Source organism: Ascaphus truei, chromosome 1 (assembly GCF_040206685.1).
Source record: "Ascaphus truei isolate aAscTru1 chromosome 1, aAscTru1.hap1, whole genome shotgun sequence".
Classification (NCBI taxonomy): domain Eukaryota; kingdom Metazoa; phylum Chordata; class Amphibia; order Anura; family Ascaphidae; genus Ascaphus; species Ascaphus truei.
The window spans coordinates 474,184,592-474,203,273 of record NC_134483.1 but is presented as its reverse complement, the minus strand read 5'-3'; the positions used below and the strand labels follow the sequence as shown (position 1 = coordinate 474,203,273).

The 18,682-nt window shown below is 42.4% G+C and overlaps 1 protein-coding gene across 2 annotated transcripts in view; it reads right to left on the bottom strand.

Annotated features, from left to right (window-relative positions):
- The window catches only part of BEND4 (BEN domain containing 4), a 45,905-nt gene that overhangs the window by 8,425 nt on the left and 18,798 nt on the right, over positions 1-18,682 (bottom strand). Inside the window, exon 4 of one of the 2 annotated variants that reach the window (XM_075567228.1) lies at positions 3,035-3,275. In XM_075567228.1, the coding sequence (XP_075423343.1) occupies positions 3,035-3,275 (241 nt within the window). The remainder of the gene's footprint in view (positions 1-3,034; positions 3,276-18,682) is intronic. The other variant, XM_075567236.1, reaches the window with a different exon arrangement.

Here is an 18,682-nt window from a genome sequence, read left to right as displayed (position 1 = left end):
TGTTACTGCTTGTGCTTCCAAATACTGATTAGAAGCAGCAATCCTGCTATTGTTAGCCCCTCCTCTTCTTTTAAGGGTTAGAACTGGTGGGGTGCTCCAGAGTTGATCCACACTATTTTCAACTCTGTGGCCCGCCCAGTTCCCGAGATACTTACTAGTGAAGTTATAGATATTACTTCCTGTTTTTTAAAGGGGGTTTAATAGGAATAGGAAGTCGCAGCTGATCATGTCGCGGCTTCCTGTTGGCCCAACATTTCGCCCTTGAGGTGGATTTACATCCTGTAACTTCAGTGGTACGTATCTCAGGTACCAGGGGATTCCTGGAGATGAACATAGCGTGATTCAGCTCCCGAGGACCCCCTAGTTCACATCCTGTAAGAATAAATGGGGGATAAGAAAAAAACCACGAGTAAGGGGAATTGCTGCTTCATGTAATAGGGGGAATAAGTATCAAGTGTAGCAAATTGGATTATTGCTCCAAAACTAGCACAAATTGCGTCATTATCCCCGCATGACTGTATCAATGTAACAAGGTGCGATGCAATATATTTGTCGTGAAAATGTAGTCATGAAAAAGGCACATGTACAGGGCGAAACATCAATCTGATTTATTTAAAACATGCATCATTAAGTTCACCAGAGGACTGTTTGAACTGTATATATCTGTATTGCTCCATCTTTTGCCCCAAATTGCTGCATTCGCACTTGGGCCAGTTTGGGGAAAGCTCATAAGGACGAGCGAGTCAGAGCAATATAATGACATGTATCAAAAGTCGCATCTAAGTTTACTTTTCTCTTTACGTAAAATAAATCTGCCAGGTTTAGGTAGCGTTAAAGGAGCAATTCATGAGCTTTTTAAAAAATATATATTATTTTTAACATACTGTAGGATTGAAGCAGGCGGTCTCCGGAGCTGAACCCCAATTCATTTCAGCTTCCGGGGACCCCCTGCTTCTCGTGCTACAGACCTCCAAAGGGGCTGCCGTTATCATGGCAAAGTTTCAAGCTTCCGCGTCACATTTGCCAATAGAAAGCTTAACCTGATGATGTCAATGTTTCTTATTGGCCTGCAGGGCATGGGAGCTTTGAAACTCTCTCATTATGTAAACGCTGCTAGTCGAGCGGAGTGGCGACCAGCACCCCCTGGTCTGTATCTCTGGAAGCAGGGGGTCTCGGAGCTGAAATGAATGAGTTATGCTATGTAAAAATATACAGTAGGGCCCTGCTTTTCGGCGTTCCGCTCATACAGCGGTACCGAGAAGGGGGCCGCCATGTCTGCGCATGCGCAGAACGGGGGGTGCCGAGGTTGCGCATGCGCAGAATGGGGGGTGCCAAGGTTGTGCATGCACAGAACTGAGGTCGCACATGCGCTGAACGGAGGTTGCGCATGCGCAGAAGGGGGAATTGCAGGTCTGCGTATGTGCAGATGCCGAAAATCGCCAGTTCCGCTTTCCGGTGATTTTTGCTTTGCGGCGGGTCCATAGAACGGAACCCGCCGTATTAGTGGGGCACTGCTGTAAACAAAAAAAGGGAAAACAAACGGCCAGTTAGATTGCCTCTTTAACCTCTGCTCCAAAGAGATCTGTGCCAAATGTAAGAGGCAAGATTACCAAGATACATACATATGTTGCTACTGGTGCAGACTGATACATATGCACATATTTGCTCTGTGTTTTGGAGCAAATTGTACAATTTTGATCAATATCCCCCATAGACTTTGAATATACTTAAAAACCTAGCAAAATATCTTACAACTTGTATGATAGCCATAGGAAAAAAAGGTACTGTTAAGTGAGTGAGTTAATTAGAAGTAAGGATTTAGAAATGAAGACACATAATTAGTTCCCATTATGATATCTCTTTGCAGTCAATCATTTTGAATAGAAATATGTTAATTACGGATATGGACGATATTCACTAAGCAATGCTACTTCATAAATACCTCTTGGTGTCAGAAGGCACCGTATACCTTATTCCTGATGTCCTGAATGGGCTGCACGTTGCTTTTTGGCAACCTACATTGATTTATGGGGTAGCATCTCTTAGTAAATATGACCTACTTTATAGTGTTTGACATTATGATAAAGCATTGTTCTGAAGTGTACAACACTGTACACAGAATATATTTAAGGTGCCCTTACACCAGGGGATCACCACTCCAGTGCTGAAGATCCCCCAACAGGTCAGGTTTTAAGGACATCCCTGCTTCAGCACAGGTGGCTCAATAAGTAGCTCAGTCAAAGACTGCATCAACTGTGCTGAAGCTGAAATATCCTTAAACTAAAACCTGGCCTGCTGGGGGGTCCTGACGACTGCCTTGCGCCATTCCAATATTGGCACAATAGCCTTCACTAACATGACCTTTATGCCGTTACTGGAACAGCATAAGCGCACCAAAGAGAATAATAAGAAAGGGGATAATGATCTGTTATACATAGCGTACATAGGAAGAGCTGCCGGAGTTATCTGAACAGAATGGAGAATAGGACAGTGGGGGATAAAAAGACAGGACCATGTGATTACAGTTATAGAGATCACATTACCTTGTTACCAAACGACAATCTCTCTTGAAGGGGCTTTAAATTGCAGTAAGGATTAACACCGTTTAGCAGATCTGAATCTATATATATTTTTGCCCCCCACATTGTTTTGCACTATGGATTATTAGATTTTTTTTTAATGGAACCCACACATGAAAAATTATTTCTTGATGACTCTGGACTATGTTTGTGGTATGCATACATTTCTGTTTCTCCATAGGATGGGGGACATCACGACCAATGTAACATATGGCTTTGAAGAAGTCAAGCGCAAGCAGTCACTTGTAATTTTTGGATGCTCTGGCATGTACAGATCAGGATAGCAAAAACATACAGTAAATGTGCAATCACAATTAGATGTTACCTTTGTGACAGGGTGCTGGAGAGGAAGGGAGCGCAGTTCTCAGGGTGGGGAGAACTTGCAGAAGCCCATGTGATATTACTAATGAAAATGAGATCATGTAAGGTTTACGCTGAGTGAAAAGGTGCAGTACCTCTGAGACATGTAACTTTAACAGGATCCAGAGGACGTCTTTCAGGACCAGTGTCTCCTGACTGCACTGACCTTTTCCTTTTCCCAAGGCCGCACGAATATTTAAGCTCATCTGTACTGAAAACAAATCTGATGAGGTATCGAAGGAGCCGCCTTCCGTCTTTCTTGGACGAGTTGACTGCCTCATCCCACTGTTTACTAGTGATGTAGACGGGATAGTTGTTCAACAGCTGTTTGCTGCCCTAGAAAGTAAACAACACATCACAGTTTATACAAAAACGCAACAAAAGGTCCTATTCCTATGTGAAAACCCTGCATTTGCAATGATAGTAGGTACATCTACCCCTGCCTATCTTCAACCTTTCGGACAATACAGGTATGAAGGCTGCTTGGAAAATGGAGCACTTCTTGGTACTTACTCAACATGCTATGGAGTTGTCTTCCCCCTGCTAGTGAATATTTAAGCCCCATTCAAGTAATTGGATCTTAAATGTACCTGGGAAGTAAAAACCCAATCAGCTGTGATTTATAATCCTCTTGCATCATGAGATTATATTGTTTATAATCATGAGGGGCTTCAGTCACTAATGTAGCCGGTGCTGGTAGGCAGCGGTTTTACCAGAAGAGGAAAAAAAAAAAGAAGAAAGAACTGGTGGTATCAATTAATTACAGGACAAGTTGCTGGAAATGTTGCGTACTAATTGCATTCCTGTAATGAATTTCCTGTGGTTGTGTGAACGGCCTGTCACTGCACTGACAATGACAAAAATCAAGCAAATGATACGAAATAGGCATAGCTCTCAGAGTCTGACATCCTCCCACAACATGGACATTGAAGGAGCAACCTAAGCAATATCCTACATAGGGTTTAAAAAAAAAAAAATAGTTCTATAGTCTTAGATAATACTTACTAATTCTTTATTTATTCAACTCACTGCTATTTTTACTGAGTTTTAAAATACTGAGCATCTTTTACTTTCTATAGAAGGTTTTACCTCCCCAGCAGTGCAAGATCTTTGTAACACTTTCCTGTTGATAATTTGTTGTCAATATTCCCAGCAGTTTGAGCTGCAAACTGTAACTATAGATAATGTCGCCGTAGTAATATAAGAATACACTGTAGCTGCTGAGTTACACTGACTGAAGGATTGATTGAAACTAAAAAGCAGCCATTTAGTGAAGGAAAAACGAAAGGCAGAGCACTACTTCTTCATTGAAAAAATGATATTGCAGAGAAAACGTTCCCAAAGTAAATGAAAAAATGTATTATATCAAGGACCAACTACAAGCGGATGCACACCAAGTAGCCCAGGACAAGTGGATTTTGACCTTCAGATGGTGCACCTATATGCAAGTCTATCATTTCTTATTCACTGATGTATATACTCTTCTGGACACCAGAGTGTGTTCAATCCGCAGTGCTCGGTGGGATTTTGTGCATTTATATCCGGTTACTGGAAGGGTACACCATTGAAGATTCTGTTTATTTTCAAGCTATTTCAGCATGATCTGCCATGTGTTTTTGAGCATCACATAAGTGTTTTTTTCTACAGCCATTTAATGAACCCAGGGAAGTAGGATTTTTGAAGATCGATCACGGGAGAACGAATCGATTGGCAGCTTAGGTCATTTGTTTTCAATATAAGGTAATCAAAGGCTGCGTATATTAAAACAAAAAATATATATTTTGGGGTTTTTAAAGTGCCGCTTGGATGGCCTCTTTAAAATGAAGACCGTAAATAAAGCACAAGTTACAAGTGCAAATCCTCAAAAAGTAAAAAATAAAAAAAACTCAACGAATGAAAGTCTCAATAATACCTAAAAATATACAATCAATAAGCACTGGGGTAAGACAACATAAACCAAAAAAAGATATGGCCACTGTAGTTAAAACACTATATTAATATAAAGCTAGCTTTAAAAAATAGAACATCCTGTATTTCACCTGTAATGAGTATAAGATAGCAATGTGCATAGATATTTACCATGTCATATAACACACTGTTATCATTTGAGAGCTGGCAGTAAACGTGTGGCACACACGTTATTCTTCTTAAGTTATCATCAAAAAGGTACAAATCAAGCACACACAACATTGCATTATGTGCTCCCCCAGCAGCCAGGGGTGAAACCAGGCCTGGTACTCCACTTATAACTTATTATTTATTCTGCAAAGTCTATTCCTTTGGAGCAGAATGTTGGTGTACACCCACTGATTGTATTGCACACAAAATGTACTTGAGACATTCCATAAAAAAACAAGCAAGTTATTACATTGACAATAAAACATGCGCTGAAATGAGCAAGTAATTGCTCATTCTAAGGGCTGACACTTCTAAATTACATTTGCATTTTCCATAACAAGACCCAATGAGGTATAATGAACATGTTTGAAAGAGCAGTTATTTATAATTTGCACTTTAACAGGTAGGAGCAAAAGTGTCAATGATCCAGTGACTGAGAACATCATTTAAATATAACCAGTATCCTTCCTATTCATCTATTCATGTGTCAGGGGTCTGGCAAGGGAGTGGTGACAGGACTGCTGTCTTAATGGCAGGTGACAACTCCACACCGCACAAGTGGTGTTTTTATCATCTATTCTTTAAAGTATCCTTACTGCTTCTTATTAAATGGTTTTATAATGCGACGCTCATTTTACTGTGCAAGAAAAGAACACGTAAAACAAATTAAACAGAGGTATCGAAGTCATTAAAATCATATGCAAAGCATATTCATTCAAGTTCCGGCATTAAACAAATGTCACCATGTCAACCTGAAATCTTTCTCACTTCTTAACGCTCGTAATTTACACGAGCCATAAAACTCCAGGACTAACTAGAAGCGCTGGGACTAATTACATGAATTTGTATAACCCACACAACATTTATAGCTGTGATTAGTCAATAACACCTAAATGATACGACATACGTTGTTCTAAGATTTAAACTCGTCTTTGGTCAATTAATTAACATACAGTAGCACATAATATTAATACACTCTCTTCAGTAATTAAAGAACATGAAATAAAAATATTAGGGGCTCATATATTTCAGCCGTATGAGCCCGGGTGCCCTTTGTGAAGCTGTAAAACATAACTGTAAGACATATTGAATTAACAATTACATTTCAAAGAGAATAATGTCATTCAACTTTATAAGAAAATGTATAAATATCAGCATTGTGAGCAATAATAGTTCTCTTTATCCTCCTTTCTTTAATGTAATATCCCATTTTGCAGTAGGGAAATGAATGTGCATTTGCCAGTCACAAAGACATGCAGATGTAACCAGATGTAGAGTCCTCGGAGCCGCGGCCGTGGAGAAAGGGATCGATGCGGCTGCCTATAGGGGGTTCATTGCTTCTGAATGGTGCCGGGGAGATGCCGCGGCTGGGATTCTGCGGTTTCTCCCGGCAGTGGGGAAAGTTAGTCTTGCTTCATCTGTATGCAAAAATGATGACAGCGCTCGACCATTCGTGTCATTATAAGTGCGCAGGTGTTCAGATAGGAAGTTATTGTGTCTAAGCTTTATACAAGTCATGGGTGGTAAAAGCAGAAGGATGAATGCTTTTGCGAATGGGGTTTAGCTAAACCTGTGTAAGCGTAAGTGTAATCCCCTAGGAAATTTAACAGCAGCCATAATGGGCGGGTTCATCAGATATCATGTGCCTAGAACCAATTGCTCTGTCCAGGCGACTAGGAGCTACAGATGAAGCAGGCTTCATTATGCGGTAATTCAACATAACCAAGCATGCCTCAGAACATCTCAGGGTTTCCGTAGGATTCAATGGTAATGCTGCCGCAAAACTGCAGTATGCCAAGGCCTAACCCCCAAAAAAGAACAATGAAGCCTTCTACATCTGTAGCTCAGTGAGTTTTAGCTTTCTTTTGTACGCTGGGCTGCCACAAAGGTGATGCCACACTTGGCCCAATCCCACTATCGATGCCAAATGGCCAACTATGCAGACACCGCTTTCTCCTTCCCTATAACTCTGGCCCAAATATAGACATTCACTGCTGGGGCCCTACTGTTTATCTTTAAATTTGCCAGTTCTTGCAATCATAAAGCCATGTACTCCACTATCTAGAGTGCGGGACCTCTATAATTGCCAGGCCCCCCCAGGGGGCACGCAACCCCAGTTTGCGCACTGCTGCAGTAAGTAACGAGTAGTTTAATCTTTTGAAGGGGATATATAAAGTTGGCCTATGAAATTTCAGGTGACTCAAAAGTCACAATAGTATTGAAAGGAAGCAAAGGAGCACAGCCAATATAGAAATCCACAGGAAAGGTCCTATAGAAAAAATGAAGGGCACAACTCCAAGCTAAAACTGAGGGTAGTTTAATGAATAAGTGCACAGGGACAGAAACACAGCCCACACACCAACGCGTTTCGTCCCAGGGGACTTTATCAAGGTGATAGTGCACATGGACAGAAACACAGTGCACAGGGACAGAAACACAGCCCACACACCAACGCGTTTCGTCCCAGGGGACTTTATCACCTGTGCTCCTTTGCTTCCTTTCAATACTATTGTTCATTCTATCAGGACTGCACGCAGTGAAACTTTTCTACGGATGGATTCTGGATTCCTATACACCCCATGGACAGGTAATGGGCATTAGCCCTCATTTTGTTACCTTGGTCCCTATGTGGGGAAGTGTATATGTTAAGTGGGGTGAGCGGGGGAACCACATTTGCGGTAGTCGTGCTGACTGACCGCTAGGTCCCATGTTTATGCCCCCCCCCATGACCTTTTATTGCACATATGTGGGAAAGATTTATGGAAGTTCCCATCTATTTACATGCTAAAAATACAGTTTGTGTGTCCAAACACGTATATGAGCGTCGATCTCTACATCTATACATAATGGACTCAGAAGTCACCACTATAATAATAAGTTTATTTCATGTAGCGCTTTTCTACCAATGGAACTCAAAGTGGTATACAGCACATAGGATTTTTACAGACACAGTCCCCAGATCAGCTTACAATCTATATTTCTGGCCTGGGGCACAGGAAGATAAAGTGACTTGGCCAAGGTCACCAGGAGATGACATCTGGAATCAGGGTTCCCTGATTCAAACGTAGTGTCATTGTTTACAGAGTCAGTGTACTTTACTCACTGAGCCACTCCTCCCAGTATTATTGTAGACCCCCTCACCCACAAAATCATGGCAAGAATAACGTATGAACCAATCCCAATGTGACAGAGTCAGCTAAGAGAAGTAAATAAAAAGGAAGAAGAAATCAAGAGAAAACAACCTACACATGAATTATTATAGTATGGGGGATATACATCTGCATTCTTAGGAAGTGCAACTATGAGGCAAAAAAGAGCTGGTTCAGCTTCTTGGTAGATACAGTAAGAGATTACAACGTATCTATAATAAAATAAATCTTGTGTTAGTGTATAGTGCGCTAGTAACATTGATGAACAGATTATTTGTTTGATTTAGCAGTAAAAGCAGTAACCACGCACAGAAATGCTTCAAAATGGGACTCTGTGGAATGGATTTTTACTGTGTCTGTGTCTAAAATGTGTACAAACAGCTCTAATCTACGGGATATCAAATGTACTCTCAGTGTTTATTTCATCGCTAAGAAATTCTGCTCAGTAAGGAAAAATGTATTGAACCAGAAACTATTTATTGTTTTTCAAACACAACCTTTAAATGTATTGCTAAATGTCAGTCTTTTGTCTTTTCCATATTGAAGTATGGAGGTTTTTGTTGAGATTGCATAGCAGATCGGATGTGAGTTATAAACGTATGAGGTTTCACACGCTCTGCACACTATCATTTAATCTATAAAGAACTATAAACGTCATCTGCTAAAAGGCATCACCACCCACAAAGTGACTCCCTTTAAGTATTAAAACAATAACATAAGTGCTACAGTATGTTTGGACATCATCCATTTTAAACTCTCCCAAATCATGTACCCAATGATACCCCAGATTAGAACTGTTAGCCGAGATGTTACAGTATAAAAAAAATGAGAACCATTTGGCAGGCAAACCATAGCAACACCGTTATGTTGTCTCCCTGCCTTTCACCATTATCCCCAGCAAACAATGCTTCCACTGCAGCAAGGGATTCTGGGAAATGACATGCAAATGAGCACACAATGTGTCACGATATATATATATATATATATATATATATATATATATATATATATATATATATATATATAACAACCTCAAAATTAACAGCAGCACATTTCTTCTAGAACTAAAAGAATTGTTTCAGCTTGCCTGAGGTGCATGGGGACACTTATGAAAAACTTGAAGATTGCAGTTGAAAATGCAGAAAAAACTGGAGGAATCGCTAACAAAAAACAGGAATAAGAAAATATCAGATGAGCCAATGTAGCTACTGGGGAAATGACAAGAAATGAAGCAATCCCAAGACGTAAGAACAAACATTGCATATGCAGAGCCCGTGCAAGACGATTAACTGAAGATGAAGAAAATGTAACTATGATAAGTGAAGCATATATAAAATAACGCAAGTTTAAAGAAGAAAAAGCAGCAACTTATTGTTGGGAAGAAGCAAATCGTTGCTCAAAAAGGACGAGGGATCAACAATAAAAGACTGGGCACGTATCGCAAAGAGACTTGTACAAGAAATTGCACAAGAACACAGATAACACAAGGCAAAATCAAGCAGATGAAGAGTAAGACAAAACTTCTAATGATGTACTCTACCACGCGTCCTTCTAAAAGAAGTAGCAAAGGCAATAAAAGTCATGAGGAATAGGAAGACCCTCAGAGAAGAAAAGATGGAATTACAACTGAAATCTTGAATGAAGCTGGGAAAACAGTAGAGAAAATCATTGCAAACCCCTTTACATGCTGCTTGAAGAACAACAAAAAATGCCAGTGGCGTTAAGCAATGCCATAGTTATCTCCAACCTTCTACTGTACCATAAGAGGAAACTGCTCGAATGCCTGTGCTCACGTATGGATGTGAAACATGCACCCTAAATGCAAAGATAATTCAGTAGCTTCAGATAACTGAAAGAAGTATGGAGAGATTTATTTATCTATAAAATGTTTTACCAGGAAGTAATACATTGAGAGTTACCTCTCGTTTTCTAGTATGTCCTGGGCATAGAGTTATGATGACAAATAATACATGGTTACAAATACAGTTACATAAGTGAACAGGGTATACATTATATACAAGACATAGCATGCACAGTTAGAGATAATATATATTATAGGTGTATGTAATAGTTACAGACCAGATTAAAATGTGAGACAGCTTTTGTTTTGACCTGGAGGTTTCTTCTTGCCTTTTTCACACACCATAACTTAAAACGTAATGGTAAACCCAACAGTCTTGAAAATGCAAAGCCAGCAAGCAGTACAACCAACTTCACACTGATGATACCCATTAAGGTTGAAACATGTCTGTGAATGGTTTCTCTGGCTTTGCATCTGATTCCCATGCTGTGCTTTAAAGCTGTGTTAATAGTGAGCATTGTCTTATATGGGCTCCATGTAAGAATGGTTTTTCAGACAAAAGGTGACACATTGTGTGCTCATTTGCATGTCATTTCCCAAAATCCCTTGCTGCAGTGGAAACACTGTATGCTGGGGATAATGGTGAAAGGCAGGGTTGCAGACCTGTCTAAGACGTGAATGTGCTCACAAGTGATCTTTTTATTTGCTATATGCAATACGGTGGAGGTTTCTTGTTGCCTTTTTCACCCACCATAACTTATAAACGTGATGGTATATATATATATATATATATATATATATATATATATATATATATATAAAAATAGAAATATTACTGTATGCTCATTTGCATGTCTTAGACAGGTCTGCAACCCCACATTTCACCATTATCACCCAGGACACAGCACTTCCACTGCAGCAAGGGATTCTGGGAAATTACATGCAAATGAGCACACAGTGCCACCTTTTGCTTCAAAACCATAAACATGGTTCCCTATAGGCTTACGCTTGTTGCATGGTCACAGCTTTGTGCACAGCCAGGGTTAAGATGCATAGCCAGCAAACCCACCCACAGACAGATTGTTTCGACCTTAATGGGTCTCCTCAGTGTGGGGTTGGTAATATTTCCATTTGCTATATGCTTTGCTGTGGAGGCTTTTTGTCACTTTTTTACCCACCATAACTTAATTAAGTATGGTAAAACCTATCCCTTGCTTTATTTTTTGCATAGCCAGTATAACCAACCTTGATAAAGTCCCATGGGACGAAACGCGTTGGTGCGTTTGTCATTTTCACCCTCCTGTGTGATTATACATTAAATACCCTTCCGTTTTTAGTCTGGAGTTGCCCGAGAATTATTTTCCTATTGAGGATCTCTTCATGTTGCTGTGCTCCTTGGCTCTATCTACTATTCCTGATAGAGAAAACCACTGGAGACATGAAATCTTGGGAATGTTTGGTCTACCTAGCAGATATTATTGTCTTTGGTAAGACCTTAGAGGAACATGAAGAACGGCTGCTAAATGGAATCGTCACTGATCCGGCCAAAGTAGAAGCTGTGGCGAATTGGCCATGACCGAAGAACGTCATGGAGGTATGCTTTTTCCTCGGCTTCTGTGGTTACTATCGCCACTTTATGAACGGGTATTCAAGTAGGGCCAAGTCCCTCAACAATCACCTCAAGATATATCCCGAGGACACAGGGTGAAAGGCCACCTCTGCTAGACAGCCGTTCGACGATAAATGGACGACCGACTGCAGGCGTGCCTTCCTGAGCCTGAAGAAGACCTTAACAGAGGCACCCGTTCTCGCTTATGCCGACCCAGAACAACCCTACGTTCTCCATGTAGATGCGAGTCTCAACGGCTTAGGTGTAGTCCTACACCAGAAACACCCAGAGGGGCTTCGACTAGTAGCCTACTGTATGTCAGCCGCAGTTTGATTCCCAGTGAGCAAAATTATCTGGTACACAAGTTGGAGTTCCTCGCCCCTCAAGTGGGCCATCATAACAATCCGCTCACCTAAATACTAACATCCGCCAAACTGGATGCTACCGGCCACCGATTGCTGGCGGCGTTATCGAACCGGCATCATCTGCCAGGCTGTTCAGATAAACAAGCCGGCAATTCTGAAAACGTGCTCCCAGCGACATGGTCACGATACTCATGCGAGAAGCTGATAAATTCGAGATCGATAACGGCCTACTCTATCCGGTGCTACAATATCATAACCACCCGGATAGAAGACAACTGGTTCTGCCCAGGAACCTACAATATATGGTCCTGAAAGCCTTGCACGATTAATCTTGGCTATCCTGGTGTGGAGAAGACTTTTGGGTTAGTCCGAGACCGATTATTCTGGCCAAAGATGCGCGAGTCAGCGGAGCAACACTGTCGTCGGTGCTCAAGGTGCATTCAGCGTAAAACTCTCCCTAACAGAGCCGCACCCATGGCTCACCTGAAGAGCTCAGGCCCCATGAACTTGGTGTGCATGGATTTCTTGTGCATTGAACCCAACGCTCGAGGAATTGGCAACATGTTGGTCATCACGGACCATTATACACGGTACACTGAAGCCTTCCCCAACAAAGAACAGAAGGCTACCATGGTGGTGAAGATCCTATGGGAGCGATAATTTGTACATTATGGCCTGCCTAACCGTCTTCACTCAGATCAAGGCCGGGACTTTGAGAGTAAACTCATCCGGGAGTTGCTCAACATCCTCAAGTCCCAGACGACACCGTACCATCCAGAGGGAGACGCTCTACCGGTGCGGTTCAACAGGACGCTGTTGGACATGCTGGGAACACTGAAAGGCGCTCAGAAAACCGAGTGGACCCGGCATGTAGAAACCTTGGTACATGCGTACAACTGTACACGGCATGAGTCCACCGGGTTCTCCCCTTACTTCCTGTTTGGGCGAGAAGCCAGGCTGCCTGTGGATGTACAGTTGCGAGTGTCAACCGATGGGATACACAACAAGACGGACTTCAGATACGTGCAAAGGCTTCAGGAAAACCTGAACAGGCTCACCAGCAAGCCGAGATGTCCGCCGCCCAACTCAACGCCAACAACAAGAGGCAATATGACCATAAGGTCAGACACCGGGAAATCCACCCTGAAGATGGCGTGCTTCTCCTCAACCTTGGAATTCCCGGGAAACACAAACTAGCCGACCGTGTGTGTGAAGGTGTGTTCGAGGTCAAGTCACAGAAGTCGGGCCTCCCGGTCTACCGCATAAAAGATGCGGATGGTCGGGTAAGGTTCTGGCACCGTAATCACCTTCTCCCTATCCCACAGGTGGGAGATGACGAACCAGTGATACCAGCTACACCACTGGACGGTAAGCCGGAACAATCAGAGGCTAGCAAAGAGACTATAACTGAAATTATCTCTGAGACCACCAATGATCATGCAGACGGTGAAGAAACCGTCAACGAGACAGTAGAGGATCCTATGAAGGGACCCTCTCAAGGGGACCCCAAAGTCACGGAGCAACTCCCGAAGGAGCTACGGGTAAAGGGCCCCGACGTACAATGCCTACAAGGGTGGCTCCAACGAGCCAACCTCTGAATCCTAGAAGCCCGTGGTTCATACCGCAGAGAGACTTTCTACAGACATTTATACCCTCAATGGGCGAGGCCGAGCCTCAGGACTATGCGTATTGCTCCCCAGAGGGAGTAGCGGAAGAACCGCTCAGGCGGAGCCAAAGACTTAGGCATCCTCCCAACAGGATGACCTATGATTATATTGGGGCACCCCGCTATGATGCTCAGCAGTGGTCTCGAGACAAAATACAGTCCGTGATCATGATGTTCATGTCACTGTACAACCTTGTATAGAGTCATTGCAATGTGATAAGTTGTGTCATATATTATGCATTTTTATTACATAATTTCTGTGATTATATTATTATGTTACACTGTGCCCAAGCGAGGTCATTGGGGTTTTCACCAGGGGGAGAGTATAGCAGGGTTCCCCCTCGGCCACCCTTACCTCCGGTCAAGGGCGCGCGCTTCCGGAGGGTGCTGGCGAAGTGCGGGCAGAGTGGCTGTGGTTAGAGAAGGCGACCAAGTCGTCGTTGGCTCCCGTAGCAGGGCGCCACCATCTTCTGTGTGGTCGCGCATGCGCAGTGCAGTCGCGCATGCGCAGTGCAGGTAGCTATGTTGCGGCGGCCATCTTGGTGCACCTTGCGCATGCGCAGAGAGGTACACAGGTGGCCACTACACCCAACGCCCCTCAGGGGGACTACAGCCCCCAGCTGCCACCGGGGCTGCTAGATCACATGGCGCGCAACAGCCAATGGGGCTTCAGCAATCCCGTGGGCAGATACTTTTGGCGTGCTGAGGATGACGCCAGTCGGAGCTGGGACGTCATCAGGGTAGGGTGTGTGTGTGCAGGTGTCTGTTGCACCTGCACTAGGCCAGAGACCCCCATTAGGTCCCGATTCCCCTTTGAGCTTGTGGTTGCTGCAGGGACAGGCCCCGTAGATAGGGACACTGACCCTGTAGCACAAACGTGAGGGATTCAGCCAGGACGCGGCTGCAACCTGGCCCGTGGTGATCTGGGACCAGATCACCCCTCTGCTACCCAGAGACTTCTGCATGGTGGCACCATTTACGCGGAACTTACCCAACATAGAGGCGGAGGCTTCGCGGAGACGTCACTGGATCCGTGGATCCCATCTTGCTGCATCGGTGTGCCCGTGTGCTGAAGCACCCGGCAGGTACCTCACCTCATTACATCCACCAACTCTACACCTTATTGGGGCAGCGGTGTCTTACACACTTGGGCGCGTGGCTCTTTGGGGACACTAGGGTGGTTGGGTGCCCAAGGGCCCCTAGGCACTTTGGGTGGAATGTGTATCAGGTGGAGGGGAGCAGAGTGGTTGAGGGTATGGCCGTGCATGGCCGCATTAGTGGGACTGGTACGTGTATCTACATTGTGTTTATAGTAAACTGTTATCTTACACAACGTGTATTTCTTGTGTCCTGTAACGGGGGTATTCCACATAGTTAGTGACAAAGTGAGAATATGATGCAAGGAGGGGGGGGGGGTCTGACATAAACAGCACTGGGATATAAGCAACCATTTTAAGTCAGCATCCATCCTAGGTGCCTGATATTGTCTATTGTCTATATGAGTGTTGGTATGGAAGTTAGTTTAAAGACATCTATTTCTTTTCTGCTCCTGAAGTTTTTGATATTAAGCTGTTCAGCTAAGCCACAAGACCTTGAAGAGGGGAGAAAAGCGCGAATGTTATGAAAATAAAATATAGATAACCCGCGTCTCGCATTCCGAGGGAGTTGCCCATGAAGTCCCGTATGTAGAGTAAAAGTCACTGGCTTGTGTAAGGAATATTAGCTGAGTCATTTAATTTCTAATATGAATCCCATAATAATGCTATTAACTCTATGTGTTCATGTTCATATTTTGTTTATCTTGTATGCTTACGTAGTGAAGAACATGCAACCTCGTATAGGGGGCGTGGGCTTAGTATTTTGTGTATAAATAAGGCCTGTATGCCACCATGTCGCTGGGGGAGTTTTATTTTGAAACTGCCTCCTGCGTGTGCACGTACACTGCAATAAACTTATTTGTCATTCTGCAAAAATGATCCTCAGATGATGACTCTTATTTATTCACGCTTTTCACATTAGAATCCCGTACAGGTGGAGGCACTACCAAGCATCGATCCAGGCACACCCCAGGTTCCCAGAAGCGGAGGCTCAGGCCTCCTGTGAGCCGCAGGTATCGCATTGCATCCCACAAACCGTAGCCACACATCTCCCAGGGTGTGGGGGAAAATGCGCTACATAATATATATAGTTTTATCAGTATCAAAGTCTACATTAGTGAGAGCATTGATGTGGAGGCTTAACAGGTATTATCTTCAGTTATGGTGTAGGCAGGCTGGACAGAGAGTCCTTCACTGGGTTAGCCAGCTCTAGGCATAAGGCTTGGACTGTCCAGTTAACCATTAGAAATACTGAACTGGACTGGAGTCCTAGCACAAAAAGGACAGTTACAAGAAAACTGGGAACACTGTACCAGTATACCTTCACAACATGTGCATACAGGAGTATTGCAATACCTACACTTAACACGTACGGTATCTATCTTGTACATGAAGGACATCGTTTGTACAGTTACGTCAGACATTGGTAGAGGGCATATTTTGTTAAAGAAATAATAATCAGGTTTTGTGCTGATTAGCTGTGTTTGTCAAGTGTTCAATGGCAAACAGAAAGCTATTTTGTGTCTGGCCTGAATCCATTTAATTGAACCCAGTGTGTAATTATGAATGAATTAAAATCAAATATTCAGACAATATAACTATGAAGGTACAAAAACAATGGCTTGTCATGCTATGAGTGTTCATGCCAAGTACTTAATCTTATTAGGCTAAGAAATATTTGAATAAATTGTTGCACAGCGCCTTCATTATCATTCACAGTCAAAGGTACAGTCAATCCATATTTTGATTTTGCGCTGTTCAAGCCATTTGAAAGGGTGTATAGCACTGGTTCAAAAGCTATGTCACACTTAAAATCTGTTTCTTTGCTTCTTTTGTAGTTAAAAAGGTGAATAATAATGCGATGATGTAATCAGTATGCAAAATAAAGATGAAGGAATATACACGGTAAAGTAAATACGTGAGGTTTACTGTTTAATACTGGACAGCAGTGTATATTTTCAGACTTTTGATCATTTGAATTTGTAGTCTTATTTCTTACATCTGTCCTTTCATGACCTTGGATTAGTCACTTGTTTGTGTGGGATTATTGACAATCTGCTAGAATAGTGTTTGCTTACTTGTATGAAATGTATATTTGAAATATAAAGCACCAATACATTTCCCCATTGATTTCTAAGACCTCCAAGGGCAAATCACAAGACTAATTGTGTTGAGATAAATCTGCCAATCAATATACTGTAGCAGCTGAGGATGTTTGGGAAATTGAATAGTAGCTGCTGAAGTTGAACGTACCCCCTTGTTTTGGTTTGAAGTTTTCCGATAGTGAGCTCATTGGGTTCTGGGGTTATAGCACTGTGGGCACATCAATTAGTCAGTAATGAGACACACTGGCATGTCAAATCCCATTTGCATGTTATATTAAAGCAGCAGTTCAAGCAATATCCTACATGTGTGTTTTTTAAATAGATCAGTTCTGTAATATGAGAAAATACTGGTAGCATTTAAAAAAAAAATGTTTTAAAGAATTTTTAATGTTTCTAATGTAGGAAGCATTTCCAAAGTGAAAGCCCCCTTCCCCTTCTGATAGGCTCTGGCTCTTGAGCCCCGCCCTCTCTCTAGCAGTGCACCGATTGTATCTAGAAACTGCCCAGTCAATCATATTCCAGGAACTACATTGCCCAAAATACTGTGCAAGAACTGAATTAAATAACCCCGAGCAAGCGATTGATTGCAGGAAAACGTATCGATCTGCAGCTTAGCTAATCACTTGTCAGTGTGCAGATTGTATAGATGCACATATTGAATGGGAAATATATATATGTTTTAAAAACGGCAGCTTGAACTGCAGCTTTAAAGAGCACAATTCAGACACACATTAGGGTTATCGTTTATATATATATATTTTTTTTTTTGAAGATGAAAGTTTATTGGCATTTTTTCAGGGTTATAGGATACAGAAATTAGAAAAGGAAGGGGGTGATGGGTTATAAAAGAACAGAATGATCACCATTGTAGCGAACATATGCCACGTGGACAGGGCTTTATGGGTCAGAGCAGTGTCGCTTTCTATAAACACTAACTAACTGAAATAAAGAAGTCTGTGGGAAAGGCGGGAGGGGGGGGAGTGCGTGCTCTTTTTGTTGTAAAAACAGAGAGTGATAAGACCAACTAAAGGCAGATTTATAAAATACAAAAAAGGAAACAGGCTTAGGTTTAGTGAATAAAGACAACTAAGCTACAGTAATGCATTTTGTATATTTCTTTATACACCTGTCTAAGGATCTGTGTGTATAAATGACATCATATACAGTAGATGCAGCTCAATTTCATGTTCCAGTCACAGCTACATGCGCCCACTATACCTTTACCGACCACTTTTGCCATTTGTGGCAGTGTTGGGAAACAAAGAACTGCCTGTCTTGACATATAGTAGTGCACCATTTAATGCTGGTGTCTGTGTCAAATATAATAATAATAGCATGTTCTTGTATAGTGCTGCTAGTTGTACGCAACACTTTACAGAGACATTTAGCAGGCTGAGGTCCCTGCCCCGTGGAGCTTACAATCTATTTTTTTTGGCACCTGAGGCACAGGGAGATAAAGTGACTTGCCCAAGGTCACAAGGAGCCGACACCAGGAATTGAACCAGGCTCCGCTGCTTCAAACTCTCAGTGCCAATCAGTCTTTACTCACTGAGCCACTCTTTCTCCCTAAATATAAGTATAAATATAAGTAATGTAACTTATCAATCAAGTAGGTTGGCAGCTATAGACGTTTAAACCCCTTCAGACCCGGTAGAGTTTTTTTAATCAAGTTAAACAGCAAAGAGATGCACAAATTGTGGTAATAGATTGGAGAGAAGTACCTTACTTTATTGTCAACAAGACACATCTAACACATACTTCTATTTGCATCATCTCGGTGAATGTCAACAAGTATCCAGCTTTTCTAATTAAACATCGTCACTGTCATATTCT